Source organism: Pipistrellus hanaki (assembly GCF_964339955.1).
Source record: "Pipistrellus hanaki genome assembly, chromosome: 2".
Classification (NCBI taxonomy): Eukaryota; Metazoa; Chordata; class Mammalia; order Chiroptera; family Vespertilionidae; genus Pipistrellus; species Pipistrellus hanaki.
Window position 1 is genome coordinate 167,800,429 of NC_140504.1, and position 16,779 is coordinate 167,817,207.

At 54.4% G+C, this 16,779-nt stretch overlaps 1 protein-coding gene across 1 annotated transcript in view; it reads right to left on the reverse strand.

Annotated features, from left to right (window-relative positions):
• TTC39A (tetratricopeptide repeat domain 39A) overlaps positions 1-16,779 on the reverse strand; it is a 39,884-nt gene that overhangs the window by 22,407 nt on the left and 698 nt on the right. Inside the window, exons 2-4 of the mRNA XM_084872911.1 lie at positions 7,481-7,585; positions 1,137-1,268; positions 114-190 (exon numbers count right to left, since the gene is read on the reverse strand). Coding sequence (XP_084729037.1) covers positions 114-190; positions 1,137-1,268; positions 7,481-7,585 — 314 coding nt within the window. The remainder of the gene's footprint in view (positions 1-113; positions 191-1,136; positions 1,269-7,480; positions 7,586-16,779) is intronic.

The window sequence follows — 16,779 nt, forward strand, 5'->3', positions numbered from 1 at the left end:
ATGTGAGTCCCGGCATCAGGCCAGAGCCCGGCCCCCGCGGGGGGCCGGGGAGGGGAGCCGCCCTCCCGGGGCGGGAGCCGGGCCAGCAGGGATGAGCCGTCCGGGTGCCACACCTTCCGTGAACTGGTCCATAGTGGGGCGGTGTACCAGGCTGCTGAAGGAATCTGTCACGGAGGACTTCTTCCGGTACCTGAAGGGCAGAAAGGAGCCTCTGTTCCTTCCGGGGTGTGAGTGCGGGTCCCCGTGAGCTCCCGCCCCGACCCTGGGACTCTGCCCGCGGAACCCCCGGCGACTTCTCCAGATCCAGGCTCTCTCACCCCCTGGCCCCGCTGTCGCCTCGGTCAGAGCCCCCTCTCCTCCCTCCTCGGCTGCTACTCATCCTTCCCAGACCAGCTCCGGCACCGCCTCCTCCAGGAAGCCCTCCCTCTCCTCCAGCCGAACCCCCAGCAGCCCTCGTGCTTCCCTACATCACACGGGGATGCCCCTGTGTGTGCCTGTCGTCCCACCAGGCCATGGGAGCGTCCAACAGGCTGGGGTCTGGTGACGCGCTGGGCGGCCAGCACCCAGCACAGGGCACAGCCCAGGGCAGTGGTCGGCAAACTCCTTAGTCCACAGAGCGGCAAACCGCGGCTCAAGAGCCGTGTGTGGCTCGCAAGCCGCAGTCTTCCGACCACTGGCCGAGGGCAAGCATGACTGTGTGCCCAATGAGTGACAGTCACCTGGGCACAGACACTTGGAGGCCATTGACTCGTTCATGTAAGCGGTAACATATACTGAACCCCAATTACACGCCAGGTCCCGTGACTTGTATTTTCATTCAGTCCCCGTGACAACCCTGATACCATCGCACCCATTTTATAGATGGGAAAGTCAAGGCCCCGGAGGGCCCAGCCTAAGGTCAGAGAGTTACTAACGACAGAGCCAGACTGTGTCTCCCCCTCATCAGGCTGGGAGCCCGGGGAGCGGCTCAGACAACAAGGCTCCGGAGGCAGTGCTGCCAGCCGGCTGTGAGCCGCGGGCACACCGCCTCTTCGCCCAAAGGAGCACTCATGGCGGCATTCCGGGCACCGGGATAGGCCAGGGTGTCAGAAGGATGGGCCTCATGACCCCGCAGCCCGGCTGCCCCAGGGCCCGACCTCTGACACAGCAACTGCGCCTCCTTCATCATGTTGCCGGCGAGCAGGATGTCCTGAGGGTCAAAGGTCATCATGGCCTGCATCTCCAGGATGGTGGCATACGTCAGCGAGTGGTACATGCTCTCCTTGGTTCTGCCGAGAGAAGAGGCGTGAGAGCACCAACTCCTAGAACGTCAGGCCGGCCCCTCCCGTGCTGCCTGGGGCTGAGGGGGGGTCCCGGGAGGGAAGACCTCGGATCCCAGCAAAGTGGCTGTAAGCGACACTCCAATCCTGAGCCCAGCTTCTCTTCTGTTCTGCGGAGATACAGCAACCAGCTGCTGTGAAGGCCCAAAGCTGGCCCAGGCCACACTTCCCAGCACTCAGGCAGGGCAGCCTCTACCTTCCGCCTCCCCTCCCCTGGGTGCAGGCAGAGGGAGCCCACATCTGGTCCATCGGACCCTTTCTATCCTCAGCCCCACCCCTGGGCTCCCCCAGAGCCGGTTCCAGGGACCACCACCACCACCACCACCACCTCCACCACCTCCACCACCACCTCCTCCCCCTCCCCCTCCCCCTTCTCTTCCCCCTCCCCCTCCTCTTCCCCCTCCCCCTCCTCTTCCCCCTTCCCCTCCTCCTCCCCCTTCCCTTCCTTCTCCCCTCCCCTCCCCCTCCCCTCCCCCTCCCCTCCCCCCATCCTCCTCCTCCTCCTCCTCCCCCTACCCCACCGCCTGCCTCTCCCAGGCACCCTCAGATCACGCTGCTCCCTGGCTGAGCCTCTCTGGGGACACCTCCAGGCTTCCACATCCCCAGAGGCTCCACACAATGCAGGCCCCGCCCACCTCTCCAGCCCCGTGGTCCTGACACATCTGCTTCTGCCCTGTGATCCAGTAGCTTTCAAAACTGAACGGCACTGTGCTCTCCTCAAGAAAATCCCACCGTCTCCCTCCTCCCAGGTCTCTGTACACGCTGTTCCCTCCGTTTGAACTATCCTCCCCTCCCCTCCGGCTCCCTGAGTATCAGGGCCAGTTGGAGTCCCGGGCTCCGTCCTCAGGGAGCCTGTGTCTGTGACTGCGGAGCGGCTCACAGGAGCTGGAACCCGCAGTCACGGCTCCCTCCCCGGACTGGGGCTCCTGGGGACACAGCTCTGTAGGAGGCACCTCTGTCCTCAGCACCAGGGTACGCAGGCAGGACGCCTTCCCCCAGCTCCTCAGTGAAGGCTGTGTTGGGACCGGGGTGCGGGGTGGGGAACATCCAGTCTAACCCATGGAGAGAGAGCAGCAGGCAAGTTGGAAGGAGAACAGCGCCAGTCCCGCTCTGGACTTGGAGAAGTCAGACCATGTCTGGGCCTTGATTTACGTTCCTGCAAAATGGGAACGATCGTGCTGGCCGGCCTGAGCTGGTCCTCGTGGGCTGGCCGGGGAGCAACCTTACGGGGCACACAGTAGGTGCGGCAGCGGTTTCGCCCCCTTCCCGGCACCCCCCATTCGTTACTGAGGCTCCTCCTCCATGCCAGGCTGTGCTGGGAACTTCCGGGCAGAGAGGTGACTACGGTTTAGAGCAGTGTTTCCCAAACTTCTCTCAGGATGAGAATCACCTGGTGGAGTTGTTAAAACACAGATTCCTGAATCCCAACTAAGAAGTGCTAAACTAGAATTTTTGAGAACATATAGGTAAAATTGCATACCTAACTTAGTGCTCTGTATATAACATCTGTCTTAGAGCACTAGTTAAGTATACAATTTTACCTATATGTTCCCAAAAATTCTAGTTTAGCACTTCTTAGTTGGGATTCAGGAATCTGTGTTTTAACAACTCCACCAGGTGATTCTCATCATGAGAGAAGTTTGGGAAACACTGGTTTAGAGACTAAGGGATGGAAAAATCACGAGATTGTACCCATTTCCCTGCTATTCTCCTTCTCGAAACACCTGTGTAAGTTAAGCTGCTCTTTTACTTCCGGGTCACCCTCAGGTGAGGGAGGTAAAGACGGAAGGAAGCCGATGGCCGGCCTGGGAGCTGTCCTCCCCTCCCAGCTCAAACAGTTGCCTGGACTGTTTGATCGGAGGGCAGTGGCTCCTGGGAAGGAGGCCGCGGCAGCAGTGGGGGGGAGCTCGGGCCTGAGGCCCTCAGACACAGGGTGGAATCTGGCCCTGCCAGTCACCAGCTGTGCGGTCCTGGCCGGTCTTGCAGCCTCTCTGGGCCTCAGGTTCCTCCTCTGTAACATGGATACCACGACCCTTCTCTCCCAGGACCCCGGCTGGCTTAGAGAGGAGGCCGGGGCCGGGGCCATATCGCTGATGATCAACACAGGTGAGCTCCTCCATGTCCTGCCAGGCTCAAGGGTCACTACCCCGGATAAAAGCTGACTCCTTAAAGAGGGGTATCTTTTTTTTTTTTTTTTTTAATGTATTTTATTGATTTTGTACAGAGAGGAAGAAGAGAGGGATAGAGAGTTAGAAACATCAATGAGAGAGAGTCATCGCTCAGCTGCCTCTTGCACACCCCCTACTGGGGATATGCCCTCAGCCAAGGTACATGCCCCCTGACCGGAATCGAACCCGGGACCCTTCAGTCCCCAAGCCGACGCTCTATCCATTGAGCCAAACCGGTTTCGGCAAGAGGGGTATCTTTTAACACACAGACCTGGGCTTCCCAGACAACCCCCTGCCATCAGGCCTCTTGGACTCTCAAGCAGCTGCCTTTCTCTCCCTCCCTTTCCCCTAACACCACCCCCTCCCCAGGCCTGAGGCCAGGGACTCCGCCCCACCCCCTCAGCCCCACCTGCTGGGCCCAGGCGGAAGCACAGCCCCTGGGCAGCTGGCAGGCAAAGTGGACTTTCCAGTCTGAGGCCAAGGCCACAGCACCGGCTCCGGGCCCCTCCCAGCCCACGGCCGGGAAGCTGCCCGCTGTGGTGTGGACTGGGGTTCGGGAATCAGAGGAGTGAAAACCTCCCTGCTCCAGGCACGCCACCTTCCTGTTCGCACACACAGTCTAGGCCCCGGGAGCAGCGGCCCCGCAGCTCTGAGCGGACCGGCCGTGGAGCATCACGGCCCTGGGGGCCCGCGCCTGGGCTGGGACCAGCTGCCAATGGGGCAGGTGCCAAGACCGGTGTGGCTCAGTGGACAGAGCGTCCGCCTGTGGACTGAAAGGTCCCGGGTTCGATTCCGGACAAGGGCACGTACCTGGGTTGTGGGCACAACCCCAGTGGGGGAGTGTGTGAAAGGCAGCTGATCGATGATTCTCTCTCATCGATGTTTCTACCTCTCTATCCCTCTCTCTTCCTCTCTGTAAAAAATCAATAAAATAAATAAATAAATAAGTAAATAAAAAGATGGGGCGGGCACTGGAAGAGCCCTCCGGGGAGCTGGTGATGGAACCAGGGGCTCCGTGGCCACCTGGAGTCAGCTAAGCCCTGTGGCCTCCGGCCCTGCCCTCCTCCGCCAGGAGCCAAGGCTCTGGGCCCTGTCAGCCAGCCTTGCCCCATCACCTGGGCCTCCTGACTCGGACCCACCCCTCCCTGACCCTTCCTGGGTCCCAGCCTAAGGCACAGTCTGAGGGCCTCTCTGGGCAAGGCTGCTCCAGGCTGGGAGGCAGAGGCGGCCCCTGCTGCCAAGCCTCTCTGTTTCCTTTATTCTCCCTAAAGCCCCCCACCCCACGGTCTGGTCCGCTCAGACCCTTCACCGCCCTCCTCTCAGCCCAAGCTCCTTCCAGGACGGCGGCTGCCAACCGGCTGTCCACAGACCCTGGTGGCCCTCGAGGTCCGAGAGGTTGGCGACCACTGCTCTCGGGGACTCACGCCCTTGTCCACCCTCAGTCACCCGGCCCTCTCCCTCCCGGGACCTGCTTCAGCTCCCTCACTCCACCCAGGCCCAGTGGCTCTGCTCCTCCAATGCATGAGCCCCTCCCTCCATGCCTGCCAGGCCTGTGTACAGCCTGTTCCCTCTGCCTGTTCCCCCTGCCAGGCCTGTGTACAGCCTGTTCCCTCTGCCTGTTCCCGCTGCCAGGCCTGTGTACAGCCTGTTCCCTCTGCCTGTTCCCCCTGCCAGGCCTGTGTACAGCCTGTTCCCTCTGCCTGTTCCCCCTGCCAGGCCTGTGTACAGCCTGTTCCCTCTGCCTGTTCCCCCTGCCAGGCCTGTGTACAGCCTGTTCCCTCTGCCTGGTGTCCTCTCCACCGGGCTGCCCCCTCCTCACCCAGCCCGTCTCAGCATGGACGCCACTTCCGCCAGGAGGCCCCCCGGGGCTGGCTTCGTGGTGTGTGGTCTGTGAGTTACCCTGGGCCTCCTGCCCAAGAGGGCCCCATGCTTGGTTTTATATTCTGTTAGTGCTGTCTTGAAATCCTTAATCTTTTTTTTAAATTTTTTAAATTTCTTTATTGATTAAGGTATCACATATTGTCCTCGTGCCCCCAATCATTTTTGAACAAAGGACCCCATATTTTCATCTTGCAATGAGCCCCAGAAATTATGTGGCCAGTAATTTCCTGACCAGCCCCTCTCCGCGTGAGCTGGGGCCCAGGTATAAATCCTGGCAGCCCTTATTGCTTGTTTCGCTGAGAACAGACCAAGCCTTGCTCAGTGTTACAGCCCCAGAACCCAGCACACGGCTGGGCACCTGGGTGAGCTCACGAGGTTTTGCTGAATGAACCAGCACCAGGTGCCCAATCTCCCCACCCCCTGGGTCACCCCCTGACCTCCTCATCATCCCACAGAATGGCTCTGCCTCTGGAGTCTTAAGTGTGTTCAGTGGTTAGAGTATCAGCCGGCACACCAAAGGGTCGAGGGTTCGATTCCCGGTCAAGAGCACATACCTCCCTCCATCTATCTCTCTTTCCCTCCCTTTCACTCTTTCTAAATAAAATAAAATAAAATAAACTTTTTAAAATCAATGAACCCTAACGGGTTTGGCTCAGTGGACAGAGCGTTGGCCTGCAGACTGAAGGGTCCCAGGTTTGAATCCGGTCAACGGCATGTACCTTGGTTGCGGGCACAAGCCCAGTGGGGGGTTGCAGGAGGCAGCTGATCAATGTTTCTCTCTCATCGATGTTTCTAACTCTCTCTCCCTCTCCCTTCTTCTCTGTAAAAAAAATCAATAAAATATATATTTAAAAGTAAAATAAAATACATCAATGAAAAATATATCCTCAGGTGAGGATTTTTTTTAAATAATTAAAAAAAAGGAATTTCTGGAGGAGCATGCTCTGATAAATGAGGAAGGAGACAAGAGAGAAAAGGCTGGGATGGAGCAAAGACGAAAGCAGCAGAGAGGTGCAGGAGACAGACCGCTGGGAGGCGGCCAGAGACCTGTCTGCCCTCCAGGGGATAGGTTTCCAGGAAAAGGAAAAACTGAGTGCTCACCTGCTATGTCTGACCATTTAGGGGAAAACTCAGAATAGCATGATCTGACTGAGCTGTTATAAGGCATTCAGGAAATACGTATAGCAAGTTAGGAGACAATGATTCATTCTAGAAAGGAAATGTAGTCTTAACTTCACAGTTATAATAATGTAAACATGTATTATTGATCTCGCCAAACACTGAGATAGAATGGTAAGAGGGGGGGTGAGGGAAGGGAGATGGGGCAGAGGTATAAGACAGCTAACTTCTGCCCTGGCCAGGAAGCTCAGTTGGCGAGAGTGTTGTCCCAATACACCAAGGTTGCGGGTTCGATTCCCCAGTCAGGGCACATACAAAAATCAACAACAGATGCATAAATAAGTGGAACAACAAATCAATGTGTTTTTTTTTTTTTCCTCTTTCTCTCTCTCCTTCCCAATGTCTTTCTGAAATCAATAAAGCATTTTTTTAAATGAAAGCTAACTTATTTCCCAATAGATGATGTTTAAAAAGTAACAAAAGAGTGAATTTTATGGTACCTGAATTGTATCTCAATTTCAGTTTTTTAAAAACTGCAAAAAATTTAAAAACAGCAGTATAAGCATATTATTTAGAAATAAGGCAGTAAATGAGAGAAGAATTAGTGTCTAACTGTCATTATTACCCTACAAGGCTTAAGTAAAGGCCACTCAAGCCTTTAGCGCCTTAGAGAAAGGGGCCGTGTTCGCTGACCGCAGAGAAACCCCCAGTGGACTCGGTGGGAACAGGACGTCAGAGGAGAGGCCGAAGGGACATAAGGAGAAGGAAGTCACGGTGACCTCGGGAGGCCTGGCTGCTCCCAGCTGTGGAGCGGGGAGCCTGAGCCATGTTTATGGGACTCTCAGGGGTCAGGGTGACCCAGGTTTAGCTCCACGGGGATCCCCTCACAGCACTCAGGTCCTCCGTGACACAACCACCCCATCCCTGCCCCCTCCGCGGGCTCGCACAGCGCCCGTGCACCCATTCCCTCCCCCTGCCCGGCGGAGGCCTCACCTGGGCCTGAGGTAGCTGAGTGCTTCTGAGAACTGGTTGGTGAGGAAGAGGTCCAGGGCGGTCATGCACTGGTCCAGGGCCTCATGGAGGCTGTTCACGGGCGTCCTGAGGAGAGAGGCACAGGGTGTGAGAAGGGGCTGTCAGCCCCAGGCCCGGCTGGGACAGAGCCTCCCGGGGACCCCTGACTCCTCGGAGGGCCTCCAGGCTGCCCGCTGGGACACAGGGCAATCCGGACCCGCCTCTGAGTGTTCCTACAGCGGGAGGAGGGCAGACTGGGGTGCCCCCTGAGAATGGGGCGAGGTTTGGGGGAGTGAGGACAGGGGAGCAAGGGAAGCTCCGAAATAAACGTATCTCACCTCTCACGAGGGTAAAGAGAATCTTTGTGGCCCTTCTGACCCATTGGGCTTTTCTGCTCCCCCCTCTGGGGGGCACAGCCCTCCCACTAAACCCCACGCCCGTCCTTTCCTCCCTCCTGCTCAGGCCCTCCCCTGCCCCCGGTCCTGCACTCTAGAACCCAGGGGCCCTGTCACAATGGGCTTCAGGGGCGTCTCAACACATTCCAGCCCTTACCCTTCTCTATCGTACCATCTTCTGACATATATATATATATATATTTTTTTTTTTAATTGATTTTTTACAGAGAGGAAGGGAGAGGGATAGAGAGTTAGAAACATCGATCAGCTGCCTCCTGCACACCCGCTACTGGGGATGTGCCCGCAACCAAGGTACATGCCTTTGACTGGAATTGAACCCAGGATCCTTCAGTCCATAGGCCGACACACTATCCACTGAGCCAAACTGGTTTTGGCCTGACATATATTTTTAACTTATTTTTGTGTTTACAGACTGTCTCTTTCCACTAAAATATAAGCCTCCTGAGGGCAAGAATCTTCATTTTGCTCACTGCATCCAGTATCTTGATACAACGTGAGTTTTTGATAAATATTAAGTGAATGAATGAAGAAAATTAGGCTAGCCAGTGGTCGGCAAACTCATTAGTCAACAGAGTCACATATCAACAGGACAATGATTGCAATTTCTTTTGAGAGCCAAATTTTTTAAAGTTAAACTTCTTCCAATGCCACTTCTTCGAAATAGACTCGCCCAGGCCGTGGTATTTTGTGGAAGAACCACGCTCAAGGGACCAGAGAGCCACAGGTGGCTCTAGAGCCGCAGTTTGCCATCCACGGTGTTAGGGGAACAAACCTGACCTTTCTGGACCTCAGCTTCCCCAGTTGAAAATGAGAGCTGAAACTAGGAGACCCCGAAGTCCTATCTGAAGATCTTGAGAATGTCTCTTCTCACGGTCTCTTCTGAGTGAGCAAAGGCTCCAACATGGGCCTGGATGATCTTGCTGAAAGGAGATCCTTTTCCCCCAAAAAAGTTAAGAGGAAGTCCTTTCTCCTAAAGGTGAACTCCTCCACGTGCCTGAAGGCCCAGCTCTCACGTCCCCTCTCTGTGACGCATCAGCAAATCTTCCCAGGCAAACTGAAACATGTCTTCTTTAGAACTGAACTCTTTTTTTAAAAAATATATTTTATTGAAATTTTACAGAGAGGAGGAAGGGAGAGAGATAGAGAGCCAGAAACGTCGATGAGAGAGAAACATCGACCAGCTGCCTCTTGCACACCCCCCACCGGGGATGTGCCCGCAACCAATGTACATGCCCTTGACTGGAATCGAACCCGGGACCTTTCAGTCCGCAGACCGACGCTCTACCACTGAGCCAAACCGGTTTCGGCTAGAATTGAACTCTTGTTTGTTCTCCTGAATCTGTTCTCTCCCAGTCTTTAATGACATCCCTCTTCCCAGCTCCTGAAGCCAGAAATCTGAGAGTCATCCTTCACAGAGCCCTCTCCCAGGCCTCTGTCACCTCCTCCATCCCCAAGCCCTGTCGCCTCTCCCTTCCGAACCTCTCTCAGCCCATCCCTCTGTGCCCAGTGTCCTCAGTGCAGGCCAACCGTCATCTTTGGGAGATGGGAGACTTCCGCCCCTCCTGTCCCTTCTCTCTCTCTGTGTTAGACCATTTTATTCTGTATTTCATGTCTCATAACTCTACCTCTTGGACTCTCTTCGTTAGAGTCTGAGTAATTTCTTCAGCTCTTCCCTTTCACGAGTTCTCTTTAGATGTGTCCAATCTGCTGCCCATCCTGTCAACTGAGTCTTTCATTGCAGTGGTTATATTTTTCATCTCCAGAAATTCCACTTTCTTCTTTTTCAAATCTGCTTGGCCATCTTGGGCAGTATTTTCTTCCCTGCTTTATTGTTTCACCTTTGATTTCTTTACACATTTTAAACACAATTATTTATATTCTGTGTGTCAGTTCTGGTATCTTAAACTCCCAGAGAAACGATTTCTTGCTCCTGGTGCCTATCGCTCACAGTGGCCTGTCTGCCTGCGTGTTCTGGATTTTTACCACGAGCTCCTGTTTGATGAGGTCATTTGGGATGAGGACATGCTCCTCCAGGGAGGATCTTCATTCATTTCACCAGGTTCCCCGGGACACTACCTCCCTGAGACCACTGCTTGAGCATTTTCAGGACCACATTTCAAACCCAAAATGTGTGAGAGGGCAGCATGTATAACTCTCCAGGGAACCTTTTTGTCCCCATCAGAGCTGCTGTCGCCCTGTGCAGAGGTGGATGCTTTTCCTGTTTGCCGAGGCCACCCTTTGGAGGTCCCAGATTGGTGTGGAGGGCGGGAGGGCTCACTGTGGGTGGGCAGGCCCAGGGCCTTCTTCCCCATCCCGTGAGTGGCCGTGAAAACTCAAAGATCTGGGTTTCTGGAATCTGTAAATACCCCCAGGTTGCTGTGGCTTCATCTCATTGACCAGCCTGATGGGAGCTCCCTCCTTATTGTGGGCTCAGAGGATTCCTGTTACTTCTGTAGAAGCTCAGGAATGCATTTTAAAGGATGTTTGTTTAACAGGGGTCCTCAAACTTTTTAAAGTGGGGGCCAGATCACGGTCCCTCAGAGAGCTGGAGGGCCGGACTATATGAACTACTAATTCCTACTGTAACACCTCGGCTGCGCTCACTGCCCAAAAAACCTGGCGGGCCGGATCAGACTCCTCTGCGGGCCGCATGTGGCCCGCGGGCCGTAGTTTGAAGACCCCTGGTAACCAATCCAGCCTCTCGGTGGATTTTTTTAAGGAAGAATGTTGGAAGTGTTATTCCCTCTGATCCGTCCCTCCCATAACAGCCGAGACCTGAACTCCTTCCCTGCCTCCTCATTACTCTGAGGACCAAGATCCAGTTCCTTTCTGTGGCCACCACGGCCCCTCGTGAAGCAGCCCCTGTCCCTCTCCTCCTGAGGCAGGGCCGGGTCTCCTTTTGCCCAGGGCCCGGCGTGGTGTTCGGCCCACCCATCTCAGCTGGATGGCTCAGCGGGGAGCAGGGAGCACTTAGGCCCCAGTGTTTACCTGGCATTCTCTCTTGAGCCCTCGCTGAGCCCTGTGAAGCGAGGTTATCAACCCCACCGCAGGGGAGGAGACGGGAGCACGGAGAAGAGGTGGCTTGGCCAAGGTCACGTGCCCAAACATGGGTTCTAACCCGAGATTCTGTGTGAGCCAGTGCCCACCAGCTCAGCCCAGGGAGTCCAGTCTGTTGTCCTGGCTTATGTGCATCTCTGCTCAACTCCAGAGCCAAGCCTGCCTCCCATTTCTGTGCAACGCCCCCTACCACCAGCTCCACCCCGCTACAGGGAACAACCTGGAGAGAAAGAGGCACAGACAGATGGGCGGACAACACAGAGGCACATATTCCCAGCACCTCTTCTACTGAACTGTAGCGAGCTGGGTCTGAGCTGACCTCTCCGGGCTGGAAGCTCTTTGGGGAGGGCCTGGGACTGATGTCTCCTCCTCCTTCCCCCCCCCCCCAAATACCACTAATCTCTGGCTCTGCGCCAGGCCGGGGGACACAGAGCAGGCCCAGGAACTCATGGTCTAGGCCACATGTGTCAAACACAAGGCCCGCGGGCCAAATCCAGCCCGCAAGGCCTTGCAATGTGGCCCGCACCGCGCTGTCATCACTGCACTCCGCTGTCAGTTTATGACATTGTCAGTTTATGACTGTTCAGTAAACCATTTGGCCCACGATTTAGGCTGGATTTTAGATTTTGGCCCCTTCTCTGATTGAGTTCGACACCCCTAGTCTAGGCAGTGTTTCCCAAAGTGCGGTACGCATACCCCCAGGGGTGCGGGAAGAGTTTGGTGGGGGTACACGCGTTGCACCGGAGTTTGGTGGGGATATGCACTGCACCGTGCTTAGCTGCGCCTAATTCTACGTTCTCATGAGTACGAGGGGTACTCCGCGTTACGAAAATTATAGAAGGGGTACACGTGTCAAAAGTTTGGGAAACACTGGGCTAGAGGAAGGACGGTTGCAGGCAGAGGCAGTGACAGCAGAGCCCTCCTGGGAATCGCTGGGCTGGAGAGGCCCAGAAGTGGGGGTGAGACTTTCAAGGAAGCTTTTCTGGAAAAGCTGGCACTGAATTGAGGACAAGATGAAGAAAAAAAAGTCCAAGAAAGAGACAGAGTGTGAGCCAAGGGCTGGAGGCATACCAGCGTGAGGAGGAGGCCTGAGCTGTAGGGCAGGGCAGGAAGACAGGCCCCTGGACGGCCTGCTAGGTGGGGGGCTCGTGGGGGGGGGGGAACAGCTGGCTGGCTGGGAGCGCAGGAAGGCCAGGGACAGCTGGCCCCATTGATTCAATAACAGCACTAACAACCACCCACCACTACCACGAAAATATCACTAAGTTACCCAAATTGATGACTAATGACTTCACTCCGTCCTCCCACCAGCCCCAAGAGGCAGGTGCTCTTATCTCCACTGGAGAGATAAGGACGTGAAGACAGGAGCCTGCCCTGCTCCTCTCAGGAGCCTGGAAGTCAGAAACGCTTCCTGCAAAAGCAACCTCGCCACGTCTGCCACGTCTTTCCCCGCTCGGGGCTGACTGGGGTCCCCCCTTGTCCGCGGGCTTTCCCTGCGTCTCCAAGGGCTTTCTGCGGAGGCCACCTCGCTGGGCCGATATAGTCCTGAGCCCCCCAGGGGTGCCCGTGCCCTCTCCGTGTGCCCTGGGGAAACAGGACTGGAGAGGGGACTAGGCTGAGGGAGCAGGAAGCAGGGCTGGTGACCAATGGCAGGAGCTGGTGCAGTGGGGGAGGGGCTTAAGGCCCAGGTAAGAAGGGGGAGCATCAGACAGCTTGGAGCTCTCTCTCTCTCTCTCTCTCTCTCCCTCTCACCTCGCTGCTTTAATCTGCCTGAAACTGCTACCTTTAGCGCCTGGTAGGCAGGGCGAGGAGGAGCTGGGGGACCCTCAGTCCCAGCTCCGGACAGAACCCCCTGCCCTGGGGTGAGGTGGGGGTGGGGCAGTGGAGGCAGGCCAAGGACGTCACTCAGGGAGCAGAGTGAGTCAGAGCTGGCTTTTTACTTCCTGCTTCCCCATCCAGGGGAGCGCTGACTCAGAGGGTAAGGCAGTGGGTCTGTGGGGACCTAGCACTTGTAAAGCGACCTTTCGAAACTGCAAATATGATTGTGACTCTGCTTCCAAAGACTCCCCTGGAGCCCTGCATAAAGCAGACATCACGGGTCACGGAGTGCGGTGGCGTGGCCTAGGGCAGCGTGGCATCCGAGAGGTTTGAAGGCAGATAGTTCTGGACCGCAGCTGCGGCTCAGCAATGCCTTATTGGAGGGACCTGGCAGGTGCTTTAACCTCCATAAGCCTGCTTCCCCACCAATCAGAGGGGAGGCGGGAACACGGAGACAATGTGAAGCACAATAAGAAGTTCACAGAAAAAGTTAGTAACTAATATTTCTCCCCGCCCCCCCCACGCCCAAGATTACATATTTCCATCATTTCTTTTACTGACTAGCCCCACTTTTATAAGGAAACTACTAGTAAGTAACTTTAAAAGATTGAGTATCCATGTCCTCATAGGACCCCTATGAGTATACTCCTGTGGGCAACCTAGAGGAACACTCACATGTGTGTGGACAATTGTACCAGAAGAGTCATTGTTTGAACAGCAAGACACTGGGAACACCTCCATGCTCATCGAGGAGGCCGGGTAAGTAAGCAAATGGGAGTCTCACATCGAGGGGTGTAACATCCCGTCAGGGCACGCGGGGACCAGAGCCGCGAGGACCGGAAGACTAAATCTCAGAAACCTGAAGCCGAGTGAGGAAAAGCTGCAGAATGATTCATGCTGGATGACTCCATTGGTATACAACTTTTAGAGTAAGAACAAACTACATTTTTTTTTAGACTTACACACACTCCGCAAAAGAATAAAAACAGATAGAAATGATAAAACCAGAATTCAGGATGGCTGGCAATGATCTCTGTAGAGGTAAGTGGGCAGGTGGGCTGCAAGAGGCTTCCACGGTCTCTGCCACGGCTTACTTGTTTAAAATAAGACTGTAAAATAAACGGGGCCCTAGCCGGTCTGGCTCAGTGATTAGAGTGTCAGCCTGAGAACTGAAGGGGTCCTGGGTTCGATTCTGGTCGAGGGTATGGACCTCAGTTGCAGCCTCAATTTCCCGCCCTGGTCTGGGTGCGTGCAGGAGGCAACAAATCGATGTCTCTCTCACATCAATGTTTCTCTCTCACTCTCTCTCTCTCCCCCCCCCCTCCCTTCCACTCTCTCTAAAAAAAATCAATGGAAAAATATCCTTGTTGAGGATTAACAAAAAATATATGATGATAATAAAAAATAAAATAAATGGGCACAATGTGAATATCTGGAAAAGGTGGGTGGCAGGAGCATGGAGCTCATTTTATTTGCGAAATTTTTCCTTGAGGCTTACACTATTCCATGATTTTGAAAGTGGTGCAGATTGAAAGCTTAGTTTGTTCCCCACGGACCCTCATACCCAGGGCCAGGCCCAGAGCAGGCCTCAGGGGTGTCTACAGTGAAGGTGGCACTGCTTTGCCCCTCCCTACTCTACTCAGAACCCACCAGAGGGCACGGACCAGGGGCAGGGGCGGAGGGAGATAGACCTGTCTGGCCTCACAGACAAGTGGGACCTGGAGGGCAGGCAGGGAGGCAGGGGGAGGAAGGCCCACCAGTGCTGGAAGAGTGCAAGGAGCCTCGGGCTGTCAAGAGGGCACAGACTGGCATGTGAGTGTGCACGGAAGAGGGATGAATGCGGCTTCAGTCCTGGGAGTTCAGAGTTCTTTGACAGGTGCCCTGCTCCGCCTGCCCTCTGATCTGGAAACTGCTTTTCTGGAGCCCGTAGGGTTGCACTCCATCGGGGCTGGGCGCAAGAGACCTAACCAGGCTCCAGATCTACACAATCCAGCCCAGCCGCCCTGTTTTCCAAAGGAGGGACACGTCTCGGTAGGAAGCAGTGAGCATATATTCTTTTACACCGGCCAGCCCAGCCGCTCTGTTTTCCAAAGGAGGGACACGTCTCGGTGGGAAGCAGTGAACATATAGTCTAGGTAGGAAGCATATATGCTTTCGAATTAGTGTTCCAGGCTTTTTCAGATATATTCCCAGAACTGGAATTGCAGTTCCATTTTTAAATGTATGAATGAGGTAACTCCGCACTGCTCTCCACATTGGCTGCACCAGTCTGCATTCCCACCCACAGTGCACGAGGGTTCCCTTTTCTCCACATCCTCCCCAGCACCTGTGTGTTGATTTATCGATGGGAGCCGCCCTGAGAGATCGGAGGTGGTCTCCTTGTGGCTTTGATTTGCATTTCTCTGATGATTAGTGATCTTGAGCATCTTTTCATCTGTCTATTGGCCATCTCTGTGTTCTCTTTGGAGAAGTGTTTATTGAGGTCCTTTGGCCATTTTTTTAGTTGGATTGCTTATTTCTTTTGGATTGTATGAAGTTTTATTTTTAATAAATTTTGGATATTAACCTCTTATCAGATGTATCATTGGCAAATATGTTCTCCCATTCAGTGAGCTGTCTTTTTATTTTGTTGATGGTTTTACTTTGCTGTGCAAAAATTGTTTTCGTTTTATATAGTCTCATTATTTTTTCTTTGTCTCCCTTGCCCGAGGAGATATAACAGAAAAAATATTGCTATGAAAAATGTCTGAGATTTTATTGCCCATGTTTTCTTCTAGGACTTTCCTCCAACTTGTTTTTTCTCAATATTGCTGAGACTATTTGAGGATTTTTGTTTTGGTGTGTGTGTGTGTGTGTGTGTGTGTGTGTGTGTGCTTGTTTCATATAAATTTTTGGAATATGTGTCCTAGTTCTGTGAAATATGCCATTTGTATCTTGACAGCAATTGAATTGAATCTATAGATAGACTGCTTGTATAGGATGGACCTGGAGAGTATTATGCTGAGTGAAATAAGCCGGTCAGAGAAAGACAAATAGCATATGATATTATTTATACGTGGCATCTGATGAACAAAATAAACAAAGGATAAAACAGAAACAGACTTACAGATACAGAGAACAGACTGAGAGTTGTCAGAGGGGAGAGGGTTGGGGGCTGGGTGAAAATGGTGAAGGGACTAAGAACAAAATAACAACCCCCAAATAAACTTATAGACAGATCCCAATACGGTGATTACCAGCGGGAAAAGGAGGAAGGGGGAGACAGGAGAGTAAAGGGCAGGGGGAGGGGGAATAAATGGGGATGGAAGGAGACCTGACTCGGCGTGGTGAACACACAACACAATATACAGATGATGTATTACAGAAGTGTACACCTGAAACCTATATAACTTTATTAACCAATGTCACCCCAATAAAGTCAGGTAAAAATAAAGAAGTCTAGGGAGGATAAAGGACTTATCCAAAGTCATACAACCAAAAGTCAAGACATCCGTCAGCCTTCTCCAAGCCCTCGGCCTGGAGCACCCCACAGGCCCGTGGAGGCTCCGGGCTGGCACCAGCCCTGTCACCTGCCTGTTGGAGTGCCAGCCCCGAGGCCTCGGCAAATATTGTCCCTGGTGGTGAGGCTCCGGGCTGGGCGGGCGCCGCTCCCAGCCCACCTGGTGAGATCTCCACCCAGCAGCCTTCCCGCAGCCCCGGGCGGCAGCTGCCCCTACCACCGGGGCCCAGGACGGGCAGAGGGCTGCTCCTCACCTCCCCGCAGTTAGCTGCCCCTGCGCGGGGCAGGAAAGGGTCCTGCAGGGTTTCTGGGGGTGGGGGATGGAGGGTGGGGGAGGGGAAGAGGGCCACGTTGGAAGTGACAACACCCACCCTTCCTGCCCTGGTTCCAGCTGTGCCCAATGTCCATTTCTCAGTCTCCTAACTCCTCCAGTACCCCTGACGGTGAGGCGGCGTGGCCTGGGGTGCGGGCTCTGGCATCGCATGGAGCTG